The 27,794-nt window shown below is 44.6% G+C and overlaps 1 protein-coding gene across 1 annotated transcript in view; it reads left to right on the plus strand.

The window, feature by feature from the left end:
* The window catches only part of TBCA (tubulin folding cofactor A), a 98,027-nt gene extending 76,659 nt beyond the window's left edge, over positions 1 to 21,368 (plus strand). Inside the window, exons 3-4 of the mRNA XM_082265462.1 lie at positions 18,660 to 18,746; positions 21,134 to 21,368. Of these exons, the coding sequence (XP_082121588.1) occupies positions 18,660 to 18,746; positions 21,134 to 21,214 (168 nt within the window). The 3' untranslated portion in view covers positions 21,215 to 21,368. The remainder of the gene's footprint in view (positions 1 to 18,659; positions 18,747 to 21,133) is intronic.
* The last annotated feature ends 6,426 nt before the right edge of the window (positions 21,369 to 27,794 follow it).

Below are 27,794 nucleotides of genomic sequence, written 5' to 3' on the forward strand. Positions count from 1 at the left end.
TCTTTATTAACTGAAAGATGCGGGTGATTTGTATACAGCCAGCTGATCCCATTCCGGATGGAGCTGCTCCATGGTAAAACAGCAGAAAATGTTTATTTTAAGTAAACTTTTCGGAACACAGGCAGAGTTTTTGGCGCCTGACAGGGTGAACCCCTATACTGTATGATTTTCTGATGTGCTCTCTAAAATCTGTTTTTAACAATGTGCTGAATATATGTTAACCTTTTATGTGTTTCCTAGTTGTGTACAAAATGACTTTGAATATTGGTAAAAAAAAAAAAAGTACTAGTATTGTATTTATAGCAGAACTCATGACCTGTCAAATTCAGAAAAAATAGAGAGGATAACTCCCAATGTGTGTAATCCAAAATGGTGTTTTCTAGGGATACTGGAGGAAATTGACCCTTGAATTGAATAGTTCCTCTCAGAATCAGTTTTTATGGTTTCTCTTAGTTGTATTGCAGTGGATACATTCTACAGTTGTGCCCCTTAACAAATGGAAACAATTGATTATCCAGGTTTTGCCTATTCATAAACTTAAGTTTATAAATACATAAGAGGTGAGGGGTTGCCCTCATGAATTCAATAACATTTGGGAGCCATGGGTTTGATACCTGTGCCACACCTGAGTCCTAATATTTTCATTTATTACAAGAATGGAGACCTAGTTAGCCCATGGATTTTTTATTTCATTTTGCCTCGGACTTTAGTAGGGTTTTCTTACCATATCAAAGTGTGCACCCTCTTTTTCTTGGAGCATCAGACCTAAGTTTAGGATTGGAAGTTTGTTGCTTCAGGTTTTATGTTTACCCGTTCTGCGAATGACAATATTTTTGAACATCTCATTGCCTCGGAAACGGTACGCAGACCTTCTCTATAAGTTATTTCACCAATGCTGATACTTGAGAAATGTATGCCTTACGCACATGACTTGAGTTTGTGTACTATGTGTACTTTGTTCCCAGTATAATTAAAATTTTCTTTTGAAAAGCCAATAAAACAGTTAAAAAAAAAAAAAAGAAAAAAAAAAAAACAAATCTGACCTGGGTTTTAACTTCTCATTACTATATCTAAAACTTTAAAAAAGCTTTACATTTTGATATACTCCTTTCATTACAGGTGTTCTCAGCATAAGCATCTTTCTTTATCTTTAAAAGGAAATGGCACCTCAATGCACATCTACAGTGCACAAGTGTTGTAGCACAGCACAACAAACAGATGCAAGAAAACAGTGCAGGACCTATTTTCTTGCACATTGATCTACTTTGAAAGCCCATTTAAAATGAATAGACTGCTAATGCAACACACCAGAGCGCACTGCATTATTGTGGAAATAGGCCCTGACTGCTGCTGGTATGCGGTGTAGGTACGTGGAGGCAGTACCTAGGGGTACATGAGCATACCTGCAGCACCTCCAAAAGTTTCTGATCGCTGCTGATATTTCAGTCCTTTTGACCAAACTTTTGTTACTTTCTTAAGCTCTTTTGTTGGCTATCTAGCGGCTAGGTGGGGCTAGCTACCTGACACCACAGCTCAGTACCCACTGCACAGATAGGCACAAGGACAAGTGCAATGTAAAGTTGCATGCCAGCCCAAGTGTTTTGTAGTTTTATTAACTGTATTTTAAAATGGGTGGCTGCATATGGACAAAAATTGTTGCGAATTGCTGATCATTTCGGTACAGCCATTCCACGTTCTTGAAATGTATGATGATTGAACAATTACGTTAGAAAACCTATAGAAGCTAACAATTCTGGCTTCCAATTTGCCACTATTTTCTGTTGACCCACCAGAGTTGCATAATATTGTCTCCTAATTAGTTATGGGATACTCAGTATGCATCAAATACAAGTTGTGTTGTTTATGGCTAGATAACCCAAACAGCTTGTAGTCTGACCAAAAGTTACTTTGCTAGTCAGTTGGTGTTTTATAGTGTGGTATTGATGGCATACTGTATGTATCATAAAAATGCAATATTTTATTTTAGGGCACGGGATCCTGTGTTTAGCACTGACATTGACACTGAGCACAATATGTGAAGTTAGCTGCAGGGTGCTATACAGGTCCAGGGCTGTGGTCCATTTCTGTGGTTTCCAATTGCCGAAGACCCCTTTCTGGGGTAGGCCCACTGTGATGGGAGAAGCCTGGACCCTTAGTAGGCCCAGTTTCATGGATAAGATAAGATGTTTGCCCTGTATATTGACACTGTTTGCTGGCTTTTAATAACACATTCCGCAAACTATAGAAGGCCATTTTGTCTCTAATGTTCCTTGGCATGAGCAATTTAAATTCAGCAGTTTTTTTTTTCATCCTATGTAGACTCAAGAGGATGTAGTAACTGCATCATTCTGTCTGTCTTTTCTGCTGAAAATGCACAGAGCACATTCCTCCACTCTTGCTGCTATCTCCTACAGAGACACAGCCAGTGGCAGTGTATAGTGGCTCCTGTATCTGGACACAGAAATCCCATCTTTTCCACACTCCATATCCTTTAGTACCCTATTGGGGATCCCCTCGTGTATCAATGGCAGACCATAGGCACAAGGGAGCTGGGACAAAAGCATCAAATAGCATGCCTTAGGAGCATGTCCTACAGGATAATCAAAGTACTACTCAGGGTGATAGTGGTTCCCTTGTCCTGAACCAGACTTTTATTAAAGCGGAGTTCCGGGCACAGAAGTCATTTTTTAACAAACATACCCCCGGAACAGTCAGGGCTAGCACATTCCACAATGGCTAGCCTCTGATCTGTCCCGGTTCGCACTTACCTTTTAGAAGAAATACTTACTTATAAAATTTCTTTCACAGCGTTTCCATCTCTCTTGTGGGCAGCTGAAGCCGGCGCGGTCCTCTTCTGTGTCTTCTTCCGCGTCTTCTTGTCCCAGAATGCGCCTGCACCGGCCCCTCTCGTCACTTCCGGCATGCCCAGAAGCTGTTTAGCAGGGGAATGCGGCGTCGCCCGGAAGTGACGAGCGGGGCCGGTGCCGTCGCATTGATTCCTGGGAGCGATGACGTTCAGCTCCCAGGAATCATCGCAGCGCAGGAAGTGACAGCGGAGCCGAGGGAGGAAGTACCCTGAGGTGAGTATTTACGATCGTCAATTACAAGGTGAGTTTTTTTTTAAAAAAAAAACCTAACTATCCAATTCCTTTTCAGGTTATGCTGAACTAGCGGACGGGCACAAAAAAAAAATATCGATTTTTGTGCCCGGAACTCCGCTTTAAGACACCACTCCCCTTATCTGACCTTAAGCTCCCTCTGTGGCCTGGCTGCCAAAAGTAGATATCTCTGCCACTATGTCTGAATTCATTGGAAAACTCTGCTTTGGTTTCCAGAGACCAGGAATGCTTTATGTTAGAGCTGCACGATTCTGGCCAAAATGAGAATCACGATTTTTTTGCTTGGAATAAAGATCACGATTCTCTGTGTAACATCTTTTACATAAAAAAAAAAATTGGGATAACTTTACGGTTTTGTTTTATTTTTTTTTTATTTTTTTATTCATTAAAGTGTATTAATTTGCGTTTGAAAGACTGCTGCGCAAATACAGTGTGACATAAAAATTTACAACAATCACCATTTTATTCTGCAGGGTCTCTGCTAAAAAAATATATATATATATAAATGTTTGGGGGTTCTAACTACTTTTCTAGGAAAAATAAACTGATTTAACTTGCAAGCAACAAGTGTAGGAAAAAGGTTTAGTCTTTAAGAGGTTAAACTTCCTTCCTCCGGCAGAGGGAAATAAAAGATACAATGTATGTAATCATTTGTGTTTACAGTTCAGTGGGAGACTAATGCTGATAGGCTTTTGTGGGAGGCTCTTTTTTTTTTTTTTTTTTTTTTTTTTTTCTTTTGACAGCTGCTCCCTCACAGCTATGTAAAGAATCGATCGTCAGGGGGAGTGAATGGCGATCTCGATTTTGTTACGATTAATCGTGCAGCTCTACTTTGTCCTCTATTCTCACTCTTCAGGATTCAGAGGTGGAACCTTATTTACTTAGGCTCGGATCACATATGTCCGGCAGCGGTTTCAGCATGTTTTTAAAAGAAGTCCAGTGCAGTTTTGTTCATCAGTTCAGGTGCGATTCAGGTTACTTGAAATCGCACCTGAACTGAGATGAAAAATGCACGGAACTCTTATTAAAAACAGACCGTAGCCACTCCATACATATAGTAGCTCACAAAAGTGAGTACACCCCTCACATTTTTGTAAATATTTTATCTTTTTATGTGACAACACTGAAGAAATTACACTTTGCTACAATGTAAAGTAGTGAGTGTACAGCTTGTATAAGAGTGTAAATTTGCTGTCTTCTCAAAATAGCTTGACACACAGCCATTAATATCTAAACTGGTGGCAACAATAGTGAGTACACCCACTACTGGGCCCAATAAGCTATTTTCCCTCCCCAGTGTCATGTGACTCGTTAGTGTTACAAGTTCTCAGGTGTGAATGGGGAGCAGGTGTTTAAATTTGGTGTTATCGCTCTCTCTCTCTTACTGGTCACTGGAAGTTCAACATGGCACCTCATGGCAAAGAAGTCTGAGGATCTGAAAAAAAGTATTGTTGCTGTACAATAAAATGGCGTAGGCTATAAGAAGATTGCAATGACCCAGAAACTCAGCTGCAGCACAGTGGCCAAGACCATACAGTGGTTTAACACGACAGGTTCCACTCAGAATAGGCCTCGCCAAGGTCGACTAAAGAAGTTGAGTGCACGTGCTCCGCGTCATATCCAGAGGTTGTCTTTGGGAAATAGACGTATGAGTGCCAACAGCATTGCTGCAGCGGTTGAAGGTATGGGGGAGGGGCTCAGCCTGTCAGATTGGTCTGCATGGCTGCTGTCCCAGAAGGAAGCCTCTTCTAAAGATGATCCACCATCCTTGGTCTGATGAGACCAAGATAAACTTATTTGGTTCAGATGGTGTCAAGCGTGTGTGGTGGCAACCAGATGAGTACAAAGACAAGTGTGTTGCTTACAGTCAAGCATGGTGGTGGGAGTGTCATGGTCTGGGGCTGCATGAGTGCTGCTGGCACTGGGGGAGCTACAGTTGATTGAGGGAAGCGTGAATGCCAACATGTACTGTGACCTACTGAAGCAGAGCATGATCCCCTCCCTTCGGAGACTGGGCAGTATTCCAACATAACACCCCAAACACACCTCCAAGACTGCCTTGCTAAAGAAGCTGAGGGTAAAAGTGATGGACTGGCCAAGCATGTCTCCAGACCTAAACCCTATTGATCATCTGTGGGGGGCATCCTCAAACAGAAGGTGGAGGAGCGCAAGGTCTCCAACATCCTCCAGCTCTGTGATGTCGTCATGGAGGAATGGAAGAGACTCCAGTGGCAACCTGTGAAGCTCTGGTGAACTCCATGCCCAAAAGGGTTAAGGCATTGCTGGAAAATAATGGTGGCCACACAAAATATTGAAACTTTGGGCTCAATTTGTATATTTCCACTTAGGGATGTACTCACTTTTGTTGCCAGCAGTTTAGACCTTAATGGCTGTGTCGAGTTTTTTTGAGGAGACAGCAAGTTTAACCACTTGCCGACTGCTCACATGGAGCTTACTGCGGCAAAGTGGCTCGTTATCGTCCAGCGACGTAGACCTACGTCGCTGGACTCCTCCCCTTGTGGGCGGCGCGTGCGCGCCACCGGTGGCTCGCTCCCGCTTTATTCAGACACAGCGGGAGTCGGGCCAGGGGAGGAGAGGCGGTGATCATCGCCGCTCTTCCCTGATCGTCGGATCGAGTGAGGAAATCCGCCCGCTTCTGTAAACAAAGCGAGCGGATCTCCTCTGTGACAGGCAGGGACAGATTACAGGATTCAGCATAGCTGAACCTGCGATCTGTGCCTGTGTCACACAGTCCCCTCCCCCCACACACGTCAGTAAGCACCAGGCATATATTTAACCCCTTGATCACCAATAAAGTTAACCCCTTCCCTGCCAGTGCCATTAATACAGTAACAGTGCATATTTATAGCACTGATTACTGTAGTAATGTCACTGGTACCCCCAAAAGTGTCAAAAATGTCAGTTAAGGGTCCGATCTGTCCGCCGCAATGTCGCAGTCCCGCAAAAAAAATCACAGATCGCCGCCATTACTAGTTTAAAAAAAAAAAACAATAAAAATGATTAAATTTCCAGTAGTTAGTAGCTGCGATAACTTTTGAGCAAACCAATCAAAATAGGCTTATTGCAATTTTTTTTACCAAACATATCTAGCAGAAAAGAAATTGGCCTAAAATGTTAAAATATAAAAAAGTGAAAAATATTGTTGTTTTTTCAAAATTGTCACTCGTTTTTTGTTTATAGCGCAAAAAGTAAAAATCGCACAGGTGATCAAATACCACCAAAAGAAAGCTCTATTTGTGGGGGGAAGAAGGACATAAATTGAATTTGGGTACAGCGCGCACGACCGCGCAATTGTCAGTTAAAGTAATGTAGTGCCGAATCGCAAAATATGGCCTGGTCAGGAATGGGGTAAAATCTTCCGGTCTTAAAGCGGTTAAAAATTGGCTCATTGAGAATTTTTTTGTCCGAGACATGTAGCTAAATACATTTTGGCCTAAATATATGGAATATATTGGATATTTTTTAACTGTCAAAGTAGAAAAATATTGTTATTTTTTTCAAAATTGTCGCTCTTTTTTTATTAATATTGCAAAAAATGAAAAGCGCAGAGGTGATTAAATACCACCAAAAGAAAGCTCTGTTTGTGGGGAAAAAAAGGACGTAAATTTCATTTGGGTACGGCGTTGCATGACCGTGCAATTGTCAGTTAAATTCGCACAGTGCCAAGTTGCAAAGAGTGGCCTGGACGTAAAGCAGGAAAATCCTCCGGTCCTAAAGTGGTTAAACGGCTATACAAGCTCACTACTTTACATTGTAGCAAAGTGTCATTTCTTCAGTGTTGTCACATAAAAAGATAGAATAAAATATTTACAAAAATTTGAGGGGTGCACTCATTTTTGTGAGCTACTGTATGTGAACCAGCTCCATTGAAAGCCGCTCGGTTCACGTGTTGTGTGAATCCGATGTGGTTAAAGTTTCCAGTTTGCAAATTGAAATTGTGAAGGAAACTGTTGAAGACCCTGATTTTGTAGTTGAAACCACTGAAGATTTTCTATTCCCTGCATTTTATGAGATACAGGCTATGGGCACTAAAAACTGGGTCAAGAAAGTCTTTAGTACACACCCAGGCTGATTGTGCACTTCATGAGGACTCATAGGCGTGTGCAGGGGGTGTGCCTGGGCACACCCTAATCACTCTGTGTGGTGCCCCCTACTGCCAGGGCTTTCCAACACGTTGCTCCCGCTCCCCCAGACCGCAGTGCTGCTGGTTAAACTCCACTCCCCCCCCCCCCCCCCCCGACTGCTGTGAGGGATGTTTCAGTATGGAGAGTAGGGGAAAGTCCACCAAGTCTTTCCAGAAGCCCTCCACCCAATAAAGAGGTGCACACACTCTTCAGAGTGAGGGAACGACTGTTGCTGTTTTTCACCAGTCTGGATCCTAGATATTCTGGACCTCTGGGTCCAATCTGTCATTTCAAATGGGTACACTACATACAGTGATTAACATATTTGCTTGGAGTCTAGAAACCAGCTAAAAAAGTCAGAAGCCAGTTTTCTTTTTTCTTAAAATGACAAAACCCCTTCTCTTATGTAGCCCTGATGTGTATATTTACAGATGCATGACACAGGGTACTTCCCTATGCCAATACAAGAGTGCACTCTCTCGGTTTGAAATACCATGAATACATTCTCCCCAGTTTATACAGTGCCTAGCTCAATGCCATGACAACGGGGTAGATAGCGCCCCGCACACCTGCAACGTCTGAATCCAGGAGAGATGTTGCACTCCAGCTACTGATGCCCTCTCTCTCTTTCTCTCTCTCTCTCCCTCTCCCTCTGAAGCTTTCAGATTCAAACGCCGCACTAGCGCTGTGCACCATCTACCCCGGTGCCATGATGCTGAGCTCCTCACCATGGCAACAGGGAAAGAAGTGCATGTGCGGGGTTTGAATCGAAGGTAGCAGGACTTATGTGATGGTGGAGGTGAGCAACAATGGCTACTGCTCTATAGCAATGTCCTAGCAACAGGGAAGGCCAGAGAAACTCCACTATGGAGGGGTACACAATTCAATATTGTTCATAGGAGCACAGTTTGCTTTTATCTACTCTACTGGGAAGATTTTTGGTAAAGTGGACTGATCCTTGAAGGATCCTTGGGGACTGCAGGGTGACGTGAGGAGACCCGGCCTGACAGAACACCTGCAGCCAGTGTACCATGTATACACATAATTAATACAAATCACTTGTGTATTTAGCTGTCTGCCTGGAGCTTGACTTTAGTGACACAAAGTGAAATATCAGAGCACAGTAAATCCTGTTCCCTCCCTGCCCCCTGACCCATCCCGCTCCCCGGCCAACGGGTGCAGCACTCTTCTCCCTGCAGCTTTCACATACCAAGGACCAGCAGCCTCTCGACGTCACCTTGCCATGTTGTGCAGCTTTTCCGGAGCAGCAGCTTTTCCCGAGTAGGAGAGTGTGTCTCCGGAGGGAGCTGCCAGTGTAGGTGGTGATGGCTCTGGGTGCATATGATTCGAAGGGCAGAGGGAGTGATGCAGTGTGCTGTGGTGCCCACTCTCTCCTTCGCTCTCCATTCCCCGTGGGATTTTGGATTGGGCTGTGTGCGGCTGGGTACCCTCTGTCGTTGGCTCCTCACCTGGTCCCAACAGTTAATGAGCTGACAAAAGCCCAGCTGCTAGGATGCAATTTCTAGTCGCCATGAAGACCTGGGGTTTGTCGAGTCCTGCTATAGAGTTTCTATCTCTACCCCCCCCCCCCCCCCCTTTGCTTTTTTGTCTTTTAGGCTGCTAGCTTCGGACTAAGGGAGATTTGATGACTGCTTTGCACCAACTTTAGGCACAAGGAGTTTTGTACCAGTTGCTTTAGAATAACAATTTCAAGGTCTTATTCATACCTATTCACAAAAAACAATTGTCTACTGCCTAATACTGGACTTAAAATCTGTAAATAGATTTCTTTGTGTACCAAAGTTATGGATGGAATCAACAAGATCTGTTATTGCTTCTCTGGCATCTGGAATTTCTGGCATCGGTAGATGTACCCCTCCCTTTTGTAAGGTCACCCAGTTAGGATACAGTCAGACAGTGCCAAGGCAGTGGCTTTGTTTTTGTTCTGCCTGTGGGCCCTTGTAAAGGAAAACCTGCTACCCACTTTACAATTGTCCAGGTGGATCAGGCTGCCTATCTCTCCAGGGCTTATGCCCTTAGGGATAGAACTCCTCCTTTCATGTTCAGATTCCATTGCACCAGGGCTTTTGGTGTCTCTTTGGGATTTTCACCATCGAGCATCTTCTTAGATCGGAAGGCCACCACATGGTCCTTTGTTCACACAGTCTCTAAGGTCTACCAGGTAGATATTCAGGCCTCGTCTTATGCAAGCTTTTGGAAGCTGTGCATCAAGTTGTTTTCTAATTTTTTTTTTTTTTGTTTTTTTTTGGGGGGGGGGGGTGGAGTTCCTTAACCATTTTTATTTTTTGGGGGGTATGTTGGCAGTTTTGTTTGCCTTGTTGTTAGCCACCCTTTTATTGCTTGGGTACGTCCCATGGTTCTTGAATACAAGTCCTGTGTCTTGTACCGTGTGCATAGGATTAGAGATGGGCTGAACACCTCCCTGTTTGGTTCGCACCAAATCTTTCGAAAAGAGAAAAGGTTCTGACCTGAACGGCAAACCCCATTGAAATCTGAGAGCCGAACTTGAAAAATCAAAAGTTCTCATTTTGAAGACTTGTATGCAAGTAATTGGCCATAAAAGTGTATGGGGGTCAGGGTACTGCCCTGGGGGACATGTATCGGTGCAAATTTTTTTTCAAAAACTATCGTTTTTAAAGGCGCAGTGATTTTAATGATGCTTAAAGTGCAGCAATAAAAATGAAAAATTAATTTACCCACTTCCTTACCACCCGCCGCAGTTTTACAATGGTATTTTGACGTTAAATACTGGTGTTATGGCAGCAGATAGCTGCCATAACCCCAGTATTTTCTTACATGGCGGGCGGTCCTCTTTTGCATAAAAGTGGTCCCAGCAGCGGATTCGCAGCGGGATCACTTTTATGGGCAGCGGGAGAGGTGCCCCTCTCGCTGCTTCCTGGTCGTTTTCCCTGCTTACCGGAGCCATCTTTAGCAGGGAAAATGACCCAGTCTGCTCATATCCCAGGCAGGAAGTCAAGTGAGGGCAAGATGGCCCCCACTCGACTCTATGGCCTTGGAGGACCGGAGCGACGTAATACGTCGCTTCCTCCCAACGGCCTGAAAGGGTCCATTTTTTTTTTTCTTGCTGAAAAAATGACTTTTCTGTTTCGTTCATCGATGGACACAGCGCTCAATAAATCATAACTAGTGGGTTATATTGTCTCCTCCAGGAGTAGGACTAGGCAGAACAAAAACCACCTGGCTACGCCCATGGGCCATCCCCAGCTGGTATATAACCTCCCTCTCTGCTCTAGGTAATCAGTTTTATTCTTCTCTTTGTCCTTTTCTTGTTTGTGGGCTCTTACGCTCATATTAGTTGATTTTCTAGTACTGCTCGACGGGCAGCCTCTCGATTTGCTCCCAGTGCCACCTTGTTATACCGGTCTGCTATACTGTTTGGTATATTATTTACTAGCCGTCTGCTACAAGGGTACCTGTTGTATTTGCTTATAGTCATTGGTTTTGATATGGGAGACTGTACCTGCCATGTGTACTGCTTGTTTTTTCTTTGAAAAATGTCTTCAATAAAAATATATTAAACAAAAAAAAAAAATCAGTTTTATTCTGTCTAGTCAGGAGTAAGGACCTAGGCTCCTGACTAGGATCTCTCCTTCCTTACATCTTTTTGTTTTCTCTCGGGAGATCTACAATCAACTGCAGGGCTGGGTGACGGGCTGGATAATCTAGATGGAGACTGCAGCTATGTGCTAGGTCAGTCACAACATAACCTCACGGACAGAGGCTGGCCCGCGAGTTAAACATCTCCCAGGGTCGCATACAACCGGGCTTGGGTCTGAGTCGCAGCAGTCCTTTGGCCGACCGCTCCCCTACTTTGGTGGCGAGGAGTTCTGTCTGGAGCGTTACCCGCACCATGAAAGGGTAAGTACAGTCCCCCCTCTCCCCTTTTTTGGGGTGTACACAGGTAACCTCCAGGGCCGGTAGGATCTTCCTGCAGGTTCCCTCCTCCCATCCTTAAATCCCTCACTGAGCTGGGCTTCCCCCACTCCCATTCCCCCCCCCCTTTCTGGAGCAAGAGTCGGGGGGGGGGGGGTCCCAGGGCAGAGAGAATTTCCTTACTATCCCCACTCTGTAAGGGTCCTGGGATAGTGTGTGTCCTGCCTTGGTAGTCTGGAAGCCCAGTGTAGGAGACCCCTAGGTGCTTGCAGTGTGGGTATAGTGCAGGGGGGTCCCAGTGCAGAGACCGGTGCAGATTGCACAGCAGTCTCCCCTAAACATGGTGTCCTACCTTCAGAGGGTGCAGGAAAGATCCTGGCAGCATGCTTCAGTGTTTGTAGCTGATGTTGGCCATTTTCCCTTAGTCTGGCTGGTCTCCGGTTGGCAGCCATATTGGGGTAGCCGGATAATGTCACGGGCCATTTTCCCTTAGTCTGGGAGATGCAGGAAATAACTGAAGCCTTGTGGGGATGCCGAAGCTCCTCCTCTTTCTCAGTTTCCTCTTCCTGTGCCCGGGACATGTGAACCCGTAATAGCGTCCATGCTGATGCTGGGTTCAAATTCTTGCGCTCCTCCGGTCGGTAGGGTGAGTCTTTGGGGGTCCCTGTTAGCTCTCTCTCTGCTGATGGGTACCTTGGTCTTGACTTGAGGGGATCGATCATTTTTGTACTGCAAGGTCTTCTTTTCCTTATGGAGCCTCAGGGTCACATCTTCCCCTCTGACCCCCTCATGGAGGTGGCAGATCCCTTGGAAACCCCAGCTTCCCATGGCTGCACTGATGGCGGTCCTTCAGTCTTTAGTGTCCCGGGTGGAAGTGGCGTGTGGGCAAAGGTCCAGGAGGAAGCACGCCCCCCTCCCCCCCGCCTTCCACTGCTCAGGCAGTCTCATCTGATTCTGAGCCTAATGCCGCTGTAGACGGAGCCTGTCCAGGGGGATTTAATATCACACCCCTTGATCCATCAGATAATAAGGATGATTCCTCCATGGTCGCAGCAGATAGACGCACTTATCACTGCAATGCGTGAGACTAAAAATGGAGGATGCGGCTGATGTAGCCACGAATTTGTCTGTCATTTGGTACGGACAAGTCGCATCGTACTCCAAAGGTGTTTCCTTATGGGCCTTATTTTGACAGGTTTTCCTGTGAGGAATGGGAACTACCAAAATTACCCTTTGTGGTCCCTAAACGTTTTGCTGTTCGTTACCCTTTTAAGGAGTCATTTTTAAAAAAGTGGGCTAGTCCACCAGTGGTGGATCCTCCTATTTCCAGGTTGAATAAAGCAACCATGATCCCAGTAGAGGAATTCATTTCCTTTAGGGACCGGGCTGACAAAAAAGCAGAGGCTGTGGCAAGCAGCATGTTTACTATGGCTGGTATGGCATTGCGACCAGTCTTTGCCTCAGCCCTGGTGTCTCAGACCCTAACTAAACAGGCCAGGCTTTTGCCCCAAAGCCTGGTGGGTGAGCAGGTCCCGCTGCTTATGTTGATTTAGCGGACCTGTTGATCCATGGGCTGCTGTTTATTTGTGATGCTTCGGATACAGCTCCTGTGCTGTCCAAACTTTTTTTTCAGCGGTGGTGATTAGGTGCTTGCTGTGGCTTAGAGGCTTGGCCTGTAGACCAATTCTTAAGAAAGTTGTCATTGATGTGCCCTTTCAAGGCGATCGCTTGTTTTGGGCTACCACAGATGACATCATTAAGGGTGTCATGGGAGGGAAGAGTACCTTCCTGCCACAGTCAAAGAAAGGGAAGGAGCCTCGCTGCAGACAGGGGCCCTCCTTCTCAGCCCATAGAAAATGATTTTGTGCTTCTGAGACGGAAAATAAGGGAAATGGATCTTTTAAATCTTCCCCGGGTGGTTTCAAGCAACCTTGGTCTGGTAAGCCTAGAGCTAGTTTCCCTAGACCAGCAAACAAGACTCCTTCAGCATGAAGGTCTGTCCTCCTCCATTACTGGGGTAGAGGGGACATCTTTGCTGGTTTCTGGCCCTGTGCACTTCTTTGGTGAGCGTCAAGGCGATCTGCAAAATGTTTCTTTTGGGGGTACCCAGAAAGGGGGACAAAGCTTGTCCTTTTTCAGGTTTTTTTAGTTCCTGATTCCCCTTGTGTGTATTTAATTCCTGCAAAGGTTCAGGTGTTGTCTGAACTACCTAAGGTCCCCCCCTATCCTTGTCCAGGGAATTGATTTACCTAGGTCTGATTTTAATTCTGACCAGGGTGGTCCTTCCTCTGGATAAATTTCAGGAGCCACAGGCCGTGATTCATCGGCTATTGTCACATAGATAGTTCTCTCTCCCATTTTGCATACAGGTTCCTAAGTCTGATGGTATCCACCTTCAAAGCAATTCTATTTGCACAGTCTTTTATGCAGCTCCTTTAGCAGGTTTGGCTCCACAGGAGGATACTGAAGTTCGTGACAAGGTCACGGGGTCCTCTGACAGATGCCTCAGGCACCCAAGGGCCACAGCAAGGCCAGTATCTTCCTCGGCTAAGGCTTCTTCCGCAGTTCCCGGAATCGAGAGCGAAGATCTTCCAATCATCCTGGTGGCTCCAAACATCCCTTGGGGGCTTCCTCTCAGAGAAGACCAGTTGTCCCAAGAGCTGATCTACCATCCTGCTTTGAAGTCGCTGGTTTTAATGGCTTCGCTATTGAAAGCCAGGTACTGAGGGATAAAGGTCTGTCTGGATCAGTGATCCGTACTATGATGAAGGCGAGGAAGTAGTCTTCCAGCAAGATATATCATCGTACATGGAAAGCGTACATTTCTTGGTGTGAGTCGATTAGCGCTCATCCTCGATTCTTTTCTGTGGTTCAAATCTTAACCTTTCTTAAAGCGGAGTTCCACCCTGGTTATACATTTTTTTTATAAAAATACCCCCGGGACAGTCAGGGCTAGCACATTCCACAATGGCTAGCCTCTGATCTGTCCCGGGTTGCACTTACCTTTCAGGAGAAATACTTACCTTGAAATTGTCTTGTCCAGCGCTGCCATCTCAGGTGTGGGCAGCTTGAAGCCAGCGCGATCCTCTTCCGCGTCCTCTTCGGTCCTCTTCCTTCTTCTTCGGTCCCACGATGCACTGCACCGGCCCTGACGTCACTTCCGGGTCGCGCGCGTCATCCCTCCACAGCTTCTGGGCATGCCCAGAAGCTGTTTAGAAGGGAATGACGCGCGTGCCCCGGAACTGACGTCGGGGCCGGTGCAGGCGCAATGATTCCTGGGAGCGATGATGTTCAGCTCCCAGGAATCATTGCAAAAGCCAGGAAGTGACGAATCGCCGTGGCCGCCGAGGGGAGGATGAAGGAAGTAAGGTGAGTATATTTTCTCTAAAAGGTAAGTGAAAAAAAAAAAAAAAATTGCGATTATCCATTTGTTTTTCAGGTGACCAGGAGCGAGAAGATGGAGGTAAGTATAAATTTCGGGTGGAACTCCGCTTTAAACAGGGTGTTGATCAGAAGTTGGCCTTAAGTACCATCAATGGCCAAGTGTCTGCCCTGGCAATCTTCTTTTAGCGACCTCTGGCCATGCACTCTTTAGTTCGTACATTTATTCAGGGATTTCGACATGTGGCTCCACCTGTACGGTCTCTTTTGCCGCCATGGGATTTAAATTTAGTACTTTCGGTTCTCCAGAATCCTCCATTTGAGAATATTTGGGAGATTCCGTTGCATACGTTATCACAGAAGGTGACGTTCTTGGTGGCTATTTTCTCGGCCAGCAGGGTATCAGAATGACGGCATTATCCTGTCGCAGTCCCTATTTAGTGGTCCATTAAGATAAAGTGTTTCTTCGTCCCTGTCCAAAGTTGTCTCTGACTTCCATTTGAAAGAGGACATTCTGTTGCCTTACTTGTGTTCCAAGCCGACTCATCACAAGGAATATGCTTTGCATACCTTGGATGTGGGTCGTGGGATTCGGGTGTATCTGGCAGCTACTGAGTCTTTTCGGAGGTCAGACTCGCTTTTTGTGGTTACGGAGGGACCAAGAAAAGGGCTGGCGGCTTCTTCGGCTACCAACTCCAGATGGATCAGATAGACGGTGACTCAGGTCTATTCTATTAAAGGTCAGGGTTCCATCTTTCCCTCTCACGGTGCATTCTACTCGGGCGCGGAGTGGTTCTTGGGCCTTCCGTCATCAGGCTTCAATATTGCAAGTTTGCAAGGCAGCCACTTGGTCGTCCATGCATGCCTTCACGAAATTCTATAAGGTACGTTTGCATCTGCGGATGCTTCCTATGGGATTTTTGTTCTTACCGTAAAATCCATTTCTCTGAGGTAACACAGCACCCACCCCTCAATGGAGCTCTGATACATCTAATACTGCTTGCTACTAAACTGATTACCTAGAGCAGAGAGGGGGGTTATTTACTAGCGGAGGACGGCCCATGGGCGTAGCCAAGTGTGTTTTGTTCTGTCTTGTCCTACTCCTGGAGGAGGCAATATAACCCACTAGTTATGATTTATGGAGCGCTATGTCCGTCGATGAACTCAGAGAAATGGATTTTACGGTAAGTACAAAATCCCATTTCTTTTTTCTTTTGCTTTAAGTGTAGATGTGAGATCTGAAGTCTTTTTGACCCCAGATCTCACATTAAAGAGGACCTGTCCTGCTTATTTTTATTCCTATTACAAGGGATGTTTATATTCCCTGTAATAGGAATGAAAGTGATCAAAAAATGTTTTTTGAAAGGACAGTGTAAAAATTAAAGGTAAAATAAATAATATTTTTTTTTTAAGCTACCCGTCCTTTTTGAGCTTTCGCACAGAAGCGAACACATATGCAAGTCTTAGTCGTGCTCACATATGTAAACAGTGTTCAAACCACACATGAGTTAATGCGGCGATCGTTGGAGCGAGAGCAATAATTCTAGCCCTAGTCCTCCTCTGTTACTCTAAACTAAACTATTTTTTAAGCCCCAATGTTTGTCGCCATTCCACGGGCGTGCGCAATTTTGAAGCATAAACTAAAACCCGCGCTTATGGTAAAAAGGTGAATAAAAAGTGTATAATTTAGGTAAGTGTAGTAAAATTATATATATATATATATATATATATATATATATATATATATATATATATATATATATATATATATATATATATATATATATAAATAATATAAAAATCGGGTGATGCAGCTGCTGTGGCTCTAAGTAAAAACTTAGGTGAAATATGTGATCAAATTTAAAACAGCGCTAGCAGTTTTGTTTACTCGGCGTAACCTCACAAAAAAAAAAAACTGGGCTAACTTTTTACTGTTTTCTTATTTTTTAATTCAAAAAATGTATTTTTTTTCCCAAAACCTTGCATTTGTAAGACCGCTGCGCAAAAACAGTGCGACATAAGTATTGCAACAATCTCCATTCTATTCTCTAGGGTCTCTGCTTAAAAAAAAAAAAAAAAAAAAAATATATATATATATATACACCGTATTTTCCGGCGTATAAGACGACTGGGCGTCTTATACACCCAGTCGTCTTATACGCCGGAAAATACGGTGTGTATATATATATATATATATATATATATATATATATATATATATATATATATATATATATATATATAATAATGTTTAGGGTTTCTAAGTAATTTTCTAGCAAAAAATACTGATTGTAACTTGTAAACAAAAACACAAAACACCCCCCACCCTCCCATGTAGAGGGCATGTGGCCTGGTATGGTTCGGGGGGCTTTGCCAAATCAGGGTGCAGAATGCACTGTGCAGCGCGCAGTGCATTGTTGGGCATTCGGCAGGGCAAACACTCTGCAAATTCAGGTGTTCCCTGAACGGGGCGAACAGCCAGTGTTCGGCCCAAACTCCTCCTCGGGCTGAACCGTTCTTCAATACTAATTAGGATTTTGACTTGCCTGTAAATTGGTGATCAAGCTTCCGTGGAGACACCTTTTCCCATGATAACTCTTACAGGCGTGAATTTCCTTTCCTAGGGGAAGGTTTCCTCTCACTGTTGTCTCCCTCCGTTTGTAATCGTGAGACTAAGGCCCCTTTCACACATGGTAGTCCGTCGATCCCCCACTGAGCAGGCGGATGGCAGCTGTGTGCGGAGACAGAGCTGTTGGGTCCCCATTCATCTCTATGGGGGAATCAGATGAGAACGAACCATCTGTCCGTTCTCATCCGATCCGCCAGACGTATGGAAAATAGGGTTTCCATCCGTCCGGATTTGACGGATCGGATGTCAGCGGACATGTCTCCGTTGACATCCGATGCCCCATAGAGATGCATGGGGCATCCGTTCAGATCAGCCTGAAAAAGGGACAGGTGGATCTGAACGGTCCGCATTAGTGAAAGGGGCCTTATGCAAGTCTAATGTTTGTACCTCGGGACTGCCTGTAAGGCTCCATGTACACGGGACATTGTAAATGGCCGTTTAGGAGCAGTTGGGCGTTTTTTTTTCAGAAGTCCCTGAACCTACCTACATGTTATCTTATCTGCCCATGTACACAGGGTCGTTTACAGTCATTTGCAGGCAGTTGAGTTCAGGGACGTTTTTTGGAATGCAATTATTTGCGTTCAAACGTGTGTTTCCCGGCGTTTCAAACGCAAAAACGGGACCGAACGCGACCAAACGTGATGAAGTACGTTCAGCCACGTTATACGTTTTTTTCTTCCATTGTGGGCGTGGCCACCAGGTGACGTCATCAGGAGACCCCGCCCCCTCATGTCACAGCTGCATGCTCAGATAAGGGTCTGGTCATCAGGAGACCCCACCCCCTCATGTCACAGCTGCATGCTCAGATAAGGGTCTGGTATGGATTTTGGGGGGGACCCCACGCCGACGGCGTGGGGCTACCCTCAAATTCCATACCAGACGCGAAGGACCTGGTTTGGAACCTGGGGGGGGTCCCCCAAGCAGTTTTTATTCCCATTTTTGGCGTGGAGTTCCCCCTCAAGATTCTCACAGCGCAAGTCGCACCGCAAGTCGGATCATCCTGATCCGACTTGCGGTGCGCATTCCATCCATTCAAATCAATAGGCTCCCATAGGGAACCATTGATTTTGAATGGAGGCAGAAAAAACGCTGCTCAAAGCAACATGGCAAAACGTGCAATAACGCCAATGGAAAAAGCTACTGAAAGCACGTTTAACAGCTGCTTTTTCCCAGAGTCAGAACTAGCTTTGCAGCACGTCTTTTCTAACGTCCCGTGTACATGGAGCCTAAGTCAGAATTCCTTTTTTTTTTCCTGTCATTTATTTTTTATTTTTCAGTGTCCCACAATGTTATTAAATAAACATTTGGTGCATTGGTGATCAATTGGTCATCTGTATGGCTCGTGATTTGTAGACCAATCAAAATGTAATGTAGGGTCCCATTTCAACCAAAAATCTTGTATGTGAGTTTTTGTGCCCTTCATTTTCTAGAGTATTTGATTATTTTTTTTTTTTGTTCTTTTCGTTTCAGATTGAAGTATTGCAGGAATCTCGAATGATGATCCCAGACTGCAGCCGTAGGCTAGAAGCAGCATACACAGATCTTGCGCAAATGCTAGTAAGTGCCAATAATGCCCTAGTCCAGTGTTGGCAGACCTTGGCACCCCAGATGTTTTGGAACTACATTTCTCATGCACTTTGCAGTATGGTTGAGCATCATGGGAAATGTAGTTCCAAAACATCTGGGGTGCCAAGGTTCACCATCACTGCCCTAGTCTGTTTGGACAAATCCTACAGCATTCCATTGGTTCAATCGGAATCCAACCAAGGCTGATATTTCTGTTTTGTACAGAGGCCTGTGTTATTCAAGACCAAAGGTTCCTTTGTCACGGTGTGGTATTTGAGGTGTTATGCTGGCCATATACTATACGGAAAATCGTTCAAACTTATTTTCTAAAAGCGAACACTCGGCCGTGAGAGCAAACAATAGTGCCATCATGTAATGACCGATAAATCATTCAATGGACATAAATTAATCTATTTTTTGTTCGTTTTTTCACACATACATAGTGCAGTTTGGACAAGAAACTCCATTACCTTTCAATTTATTGTTCGTTCGTTCGGTAGAAAATTTCCAAGCTTGTCCTTCGTTTCTTTTTTTTTTTGGGCTCAAAAACGTCACAACCAATTACTGATTTGTGCCCATTAACTGGCTGAAAAACAAACATACTGTTCAAATGACTGGCTTGGTTTATGTTACTGCGTGTCACTGAATTGCTGACAAATGCTCTGCTCGTTGGGGGTGCCAAGAATTCTTAATGGCCCCACACACATTGGCAAACAGTTGGTGTCAGGGACTTTTTTGCCTGCAATTCTGCGGGTAGGGCAGCTCGCTGAAATGAATGGGCTGCCCTGCACATAGCCGCACAGATGTGAACCAAGGGCTTGTTCAAAAGTGAGGTTGGAGGGTGGTAAAACCATGCAGAGGCAGCAACTAGGGGTGTACATATGCTGTGGTCACGGCTGGGTGAATGGGGCTGTACTATTTCCCCCGGCTACTGTGTGCATTGCGTTGATTCTGCATTTATCAGGTTAACACAGGTGGTGAGGAGGCAACATATTGCCACTTCCAACGCCTGTCAAATGCCTCTGAAATGCAACATGGGCATGCATTGCTTTTCAGAGGAGTGACTTTCCTAAAAAAGCAGTTCCGATCGTACAGGAGTACAAACACATGTACGTACATACACACAGATACAAACATGCTGCACTGTATTTGGTATTTTTTGTGGTGCAATCTTCTTTGCAGGACCTCTCAAGCTCCATCAGGTTGAATGGGGAGCAATGGTGCACAGCCATTTTCAGATTTCTCCACAGATATTCAGTCGGGTTCAAGTCTGGGCTCGCGCTCTGGCTGGGCCATTCAAGGGCATTCACAGAGTTGTCCCGCAGCCATTTCTTTGTTATATTGGCTGTGTGCTTAGGGTCATTGTCCTGTTGGAAGGTGAACCTTCACCCCAGTCTGAGATCCAGAGTGCCCTGGAGCAAGTTTTTATTAAGAATGTCTCTGTACATTGCTGTTTTCATCTTTCCCTCGATCCAGACTACTCTCCCAGTTCCTGCCACTGAAAAACATTGCGACAGCATGATGCTACCACCACCATGCTTCACTGTAGGGATGGTATTGGCCAGGTGATGAGCGGTGCCTGGTTTCCTCCAGACATAACGCTTGCCATTCAGACCAAAGAGTTCAATCTTTGTTTCATCAGATCGGAGAATTTTGTTTCTCATGGTCTGAGAGTCCTTCAGGTGGCTTTTGGCAAACTCCAGGTGGGTTGTCATATGCCTTTTACTGAAGAGTGGCTTCCGTCTGGCCACTCCACCATATAGGCCCTATTGGTGGAGTGCTACAGAGATGGTTGTTCTTCTGGAAGGTTCTCCTCTCTCCAAAGAGAAACACTGGAGCTGTCGTCCTCTTCTCGGGTCCCCCACCAACTCTCCTGGCTCCTCCTCTCTTGCTGATGCCCCCAGTAAGAAACCAATTCCCACGGGGGCACTCATTTGGGCTCTCTCCTGAGCCCCACTGCTGCGATTGACTAGCTCCGCTCCCTCATCAGATGATTGACAGGAGCCAATGGCTCCCGCTGCTATCGATCTGCCCAGGGAGGAAAGACAAAACTAGGAGAGCCGCAGCTCTAATGCACATCGCTGGATCGCAATGGGGTTCAGGTAAGTATAAGGGGGGTGAGGGGACAAGTCTGTGACGCAGGTTTTTTTATGCATTAAGGTAAAAAAACCTTGAGGCTTTAGAACCATTTTAACTGTTTCGCTGCGGTGTAAGTTTTTCCATTTTTTAACATAAACGATAAAATATACATTATATATAATATATACTTCAGAGAACCAGTAGAAAAACAATGTGCTAGACCTAATTGTTTATGTTGCACAATATTTGCTCAAATGATTATAAAACTATATATACTTTTATTTTTTTCTTTCCTTTAGGAAAATGAAAAAGAATTGGAAGAGGCAGAAGAATACAAAGATGCCCGTGCCATGCTTGACTCTGTAAAGTTAGAAGCATGAATACCCTCCAGAATCCCCACTTATATGCCTTGATACCATTCCACTGTCTTATCTGACAATTGGGAAACCATGCAATTCCATAAACGTACAAGGACATATTTAGATTCCAGTTCTGCAGCTTCAGGGTGTTGAGAATATAATATATATTACTATAGTAGTGAGGGGACAAATATATTCTTGCAGTGATAGTAATTTCAGATGAAACCTCTAATACACAAAAGGAGGAAAAATTGGTTATGTGAGGGTTACAGTGGAACATTACTGCCAGTGTTTAGGCTTAGTCTGCAACTATCTACTTAAATCCTGCCAAACGGTTAAAAAAAAAAAAAAAAACAGCCGACATTCAGCTTGTGTGTATGGCAGCTGGTCCGACAAGCCAGCAATTCTGCTCCCAATCAGCGCTCTTAGCCAGTGGCTAAGAGCGCTGACCGGCATGTTCTGGCACAGGGGCTGCCCCCCTGTCAGAACACAATAGAACAGCATGGGAGATTGCTGTACTAACATCAGATAGTTAGTACAGCGACTCCGACCGGAGAGGTCGGGTTCTTTTTTTGGGGTTTAACAAAAAAACTAGTGTGTGCTAGCCTTTAGTTTGTCCCAAGTATTTCCCCCTTTAGGTCTTTCAGCAGAATCTGTAAATATTGACTGAAGATTTCAGGCAAATTTGTATGTGGCACAAGCAAGAAGCCGCTAAAGACCAGGTGGCTTAATTTATTAGATAAATGGTTACTGGAATGGGGCAAAAAAAATTATGGGAAGCCCATTCTGAAAAAAATACAAAGGCTGCCATTATTAAAAAAATGTTACTCTCTTCTCCAGCATTTATACTTCGTATCACAGACCCCTAACAAGTATGCAGAAGCTGAAGCCACAACACCGAAGCGACAAAGTTTTTCCAGGTCAGTGTCTCATAAAGAGCACTGTAGCCAGTAGACCAGCTTGACAGCCAAGCAACTAACATTTTCAATAGTTAGCAGTTGTTAGCAAGATATAAACATTAACTCTCCTTCCTTAGATCCAACTACCAATCTGGTCTAAACTAATTCTTTAGTATTTAAATGTTTTAAAAAAATGTGATGCAATAAAATTAGAGATATGTTTAGACATTTTTCACTTTTAGCTGTGGACATTTTCTTTGGTCTTTTCCCTTTGGCAGTATACCATGTCAGCCAAGTCCCACTGTCACCCCTGATGCAAATACCTCCACTGCTGCCTGGAATCTACTGTAATCACATTGTGTCTCTACTACAGTCAGTCCTCAAGCTTAGCATTGGTGAACATTTCGAATCAGGGGTCCTCCTAAACATTTTTTAACAACCTGTCTTTGAAGTCCTGAATCATTTTACTTAGAAAGCAGCCACAGATATTTATTTCGGGACTTATTACTTCATATAGATTATTAGGTTTGTGATACCCTCACAGTGTGTTGCACCTGCTTGTTCTCAACAAACTTTGTTCAGCCCTTCTTATGGGGCTACAGTGTATGACTATGTACAATTCTACACTACCTGACTGTATAAAACTGTCAGCTTTGAACCTGATTAGAAAATAAAATCCTATCGTTATCTTGTTTTGTTCTTTTTTTTTTTTTTTCCCTCTGTATCTTCTTGAAGCCTAACTACAGTAAAAAAGTATTTAATCATTCTGCCTGCCAGGTGTCGCTTTTATATTCAGCCTAGTGTTGGTCCTCTTCCTGGTAAAATGATTGCAGCATAATAAAAACGGCTTCCTATGATCCTAGGGCATCATTAACCCACCTCTTGGGGTGAATCATCATACCGGTTTGGGCTCATGGTACTGCTGAACAGGGTGGCAGTCTGTGCAGCAGTATAGAATTAAAAATGCTAGTCAGGTGACTGAACATAAGATGTCTGGTAAAAAAAACTGTGTGTACTTAAAAAGTAACTCCACTTTTGTTTTGCCATTCATCTGCTGTCATCAAAGGCTATTGAGTTGGCGGTTGTCATCTACAGAAGGCCATCACTCCTGGGAGTCTGTCCCTAAGGTTACATTGTTGAATCTAAATGATACTTTGAGCCCAGTCTGCTGCCTGTGACTTGTGCAGCAACACTTTCTGATGAGTGCATTGGATTAGTGGTGGGACACATTGAAGCACTTTGTTGGGAGTGCTCCAGAGAGACTCTAGATCACTATGGACTGTCACTAGTCAAGATTGACACTTATATATGAACATTTTGTTGTTGTTAACATTTTTGGTTTTAAATATAATTATCTAAGCGCTGCACTTTTTTTTTTTTTTTTTTCCTTTCTTTGTTTAAGGTTTGGCCATATTTCACCTTTAGTGCTAGCGGCTGTTTTTTTCCTGCAAAGCATCGGCTATTGTTTATACTGATTTTGTAAACCTGGTCCTTGTCCAGTATGTACAGTAGCATGCCCGGTTTCTGTCGAACAGGCATGCTGGTAATCCAGCATCCGATCAGTGCTCGCAGCCAATTGCTGCGAGTGCTGACTGTTGTGTTTTTGCAGGGAGCAGTCCCCCTGTCGGAACACAATTGCTCATCGGGGAGATTGCTGTACTAACATTGTATAGTTAGTACAGCGAGCTCCTAAGTTGTTTTTCATTCAGCCTGAGTTGAACGGAAAAAAAAGTACCTGTGTGTGCCAGGTTTTAGACTGACTGGTTAACCTTCCACCTCTGGCATCTGGAAGAGTTCCTTTTAATTTCTCCAAGGGCTCTTGGCCCAAATTCAAGACCGGGATCTCCTGCAAAACTTCAAAACCTATGAACAAATCCTCACAATGTAGGGAAGATTTTTTAGGTGTTTCAACTTCCTGGTTCAAAACACATCAGACACATGGGTGAGAGGTGTCATGTCCAAGGGCTGCAAACTGAAATTTTGAACTTTGCCTCCACCCCATGTTATGCTGTTTCATTTACTAGCGTTTACACAATGATTAGCAGACTTCCATGCTGCCCTGGCACAACTCCCCTCCCAAGGAATCATCTGTTCTGGAACAGGAAAGGTTCCAAGGGTTTTTCTCAAAACTGTTCATTGTTTCCAAAGCAGAGGGGGACATATATTATATTGTCAAAAGCATTGGGAAGGTTAATGGCATCCCAGTTTTAGTCCGTAGGGTTCAATATTGAATTGGCCCACCCTTTGCAGCTATAGCCAGTGCACAAAGCAAGGTCCATAAAGACATGGATGAATGAGTTTGGGGTTTGAGGAACTTGACCGGCCTGCACAAATGCGCTTCTGGAAGAATGGTCAATGCTTTCATTCATGTGAAAATGCCCAGTATGCAATTTACCTGGTCAGTCATTGCTTCTGTCCTCCAGAGAGACTTCCTGGCCTCTGGATATCAAGGATGACTACCTGCATGTCCCCATTTTGATTACCTTAATTCTACATGTGATGGGTATGCAGCATTTCTAGTTCATTGCCCTTTTCTTTGTCTGTGCAAATTTAGCTTTGCTACATTCACAGGGCTATCCTGTCTAATAGTTCTTACTTTGAATGATCTAAGGTTATCAGTGGTGTACCCCAAGGTTCAGTGTTGGGACCCTTTTTATTATATTTATAAATGATATAGGTTGTGGGATTACAAGTAGAATTTCAGTCTTTGCAGATGATAACAAGCTATGTAGTGGAATAACTTCCCTACAGGAGGTCTCTAAGTTATAAGCCAACCTCAATGCACTGTTTAATTGGGCAATTAGGTGGCAAATACATTTTAATGTTAATAAATGTAAAGTTATGCACTTGGGGGGCTAAATACATCATAAATACATGTCATACATACTAGGGAGAGTACAACTGGGGGAATCAATGGTGGAGAAGGATCTGGGTGTTCTGGTAGATCATAAGCCTTAAAATAGCATGAAATGCCAAGCTGCGGTTTCCAAAGCAAGCAAAGTCCTTTCTTGTATTAAGAGAGGTATGGACTCCAGAGAGAGAGATATAATTTTGCCCTTGTACAAATCATTAGTAAGACCTCATCTGGAATATACAGTTCAGTTTGTGGCACCAGGTCACAAAAAGGGTGTCGGAACTGGAGAACATGCAGAGAAGGGCAACCAAACTGATAAGAGACATGGAGGAGCTCAGCTAAGAGGATAGATTAGAGGAACTGAATTTATTCTCACTTGAAAAGAGGAGATTAAGGCCCCTCTCACACTTGTGCGACCTAAAAGTCGCATGATTTTTTTAATGTGATTTTGACCGGACTTGAAGCAATGCCTTTGGACCTCAAAACGCATCAAAGTCGGACCAGAGTAGTTCAGGGATTACTTGGAAGTTGTTGCTATTTGAAGTCGCACAGATATGAACGGTACTCATTGGAAATCATGTAGTACAACATGTCTTGCGACTTTGCAGTCCCAAGTTGCAGAACAAGTCGCACAAGTGTGAAAGGAGCCTAGGTGATATGATCAACATCTGTAAATACATAAGTGGTCCATACGGTGAACGGGGTGTGGAGTTATTCACTTTAAAGTCAATACAGAGAACAAGGGGGCACTCTACATCTAGAGGAAAAAGATAGGCTTGTGTTTTTTTTTTTTTTCAATCTGATTGTGAACAGTCTCATGTACGGATCTCTGTCTTCTCAAGCATAGAACCTCCCCTCACAGTTAGAAAGCACTCCCTAGGAGCATATTTAACCCTTTGATTGGCCCTGATGTTAACCCCTTCCCTGCCAGTGTCATTAGTACAGTGACGGTGCATTTTTTTTTTTTTTTTTTTTTTTTTTTTTTTAGCACTGATCACTGTATTGGTGTCACTGGTTCCCAAAAAGTGTCACTTAGTGTCAGATTTGTCCGCCACAATGTTGCAGTACTGCTAAAAATCACTGATCGCTGCCATTACTAGTAAAAAAAATAAAAATTCCATAAAAATATCTGTTGCGCAAACCAATGAATACACACTCATTGAGATTTTTTTTTACTAAAATATGTAGCAGAATACATATTGGTCTAAACTGATGAAGAAATAAGATTCTCTTTCGTTCACTGACAGACACAGCTTCAAGTCTTTAGACCATTGGGCTTATGCTCTCACTCTCTAGGAGTAGGACTAGGCGGAAATCTTTTTGGTTATGCCCCTGGGGTAGTCCCAGAGGGTATACCATCACTTCCTGCTGTAGGACTTCAGTTTTTTATTGCTTAATCAGCAGTAAGGACCTGGCTCTCTGCTGGGATCTGTGGTCCTGGCATTTTTTCCTATTTAAATTGAATTTTATACTTTTTCTTTGTAGTTCACACAGGAACAACAATAATAATCAACTGTTCCTGTGTGAAGTACTGTTCCTGTGTGAAGTACAATCAACAGCTGGACTGGGCGACGCACTGGATATCCTAGATCCTTAAGGTGACGACAGCAGTCACGACCAAAGTGGCAGCGTACCTCAGGCCGCAGCACCCCCATTCCAAGATGGTGCGATGGACTGCTGGGAGTGGCGCCCGCCTGGTGACCGTCGTATGGTAAGTAGTGTCCCCCCTCCTTTCCTGTGGTATTGCTGGGGTGGTCACGACCCCCCGTGTCCTTCCTCCCCCTTGTATTCCTCCCTTCTCCTTTTGCAGGGTTCCCCCCTAAATTGGTGCCCTCATCTGTCTCCTGGCCCCTTTTGGGGGCATGGGTGAAATTGGGTAGGGGGGCTGCATGGTGCTAGGGTGGAGGAGCGATGGGTGATGTCGTTGACCCCTTTTAGGGGTTGTCCGTACCTGGGTGCTGCGGGGAGGTCCCCTCCTGGGGTCTGCAAACCTTTCCCTGGGGTCCAGGGTCATGTGCAGCGCCGCATGAAGCCACAATTTTGCCGTAGTCTCTGTATTCCCGGCTTCGGAGGCCATGTTTGTGGTTTCCCAATGGTGGCCATTTTCCTGTAGTCGGATGCAGTGCTGAGGCATCGGGGGCCTCTAGTGTCAGGTCAGGGTTTCCTCTTCCTGCAAGTGTGGCAGATCGTTTTGGCGCTCTCCAGGTCGGATGGTGAGTCTCTGGGGGTATATACATCCTTCTGCTATATACAGCGCAGCTTCTTGTGGTGCCCCAGCAGTGGATAGGGGTAGGGGCCTCCGTTTTTTTTCCAGAAAAAAAAAACGTTTTCTTTGCTGAGCTGCGTGGTTCCGCTTAAACCTTTATGGTAATGGAGCACGTTTCACCATCCAATCCAGACCTGGAAGTTGCAGGACACTCTAGGTCTCAGTCTGCCCTGGTGGCCATGATGGCAGCCCTGCAGTCGTTAGTAGCCAAAGTAGATATGGCCCTGCAAAGAAGACCTAGCAAGAAGCGCCCCCTGCCTTCACCTCTATCCTCTGCTTCCACAAATTCTGAGTTGGATTTGGCCGTCCCAGACAGAAGTCGGCCCACTGGGTCTGTGTCCACGCACGCTGTTTCCCTTTCCTGCCTATTTTGAGGAGATTATCACTAGTCAGTGGGGTTCCCCGACACACATTTTAACAAAACTCTTGTGCCCGAAATCTCTGTTTCCCAATCCTTCCAAATGCATTTGAGGATTATGGAGACCACTGTGCTCTTAGGAACCTTAAGTGCAGCAGAAATCTTTTTGTAACCTTGGCTAGATCTGTGCCTTGCCACAATTCTCTCTCTGAGCTCTTCAGGCA

Source organism: Pelophylax lessonae (genome assembly GCF_965119305.1).
Source record: "Pelophylax lessonae genome assembly, chromosome: 1".
Taxonomy (NCBI): domain Eukaryota; kingdom Metazoa; phylum Chordata; class Amphibia; order Anura; family Ranidae; genus Pelophylax; species Pelophylax lessonae.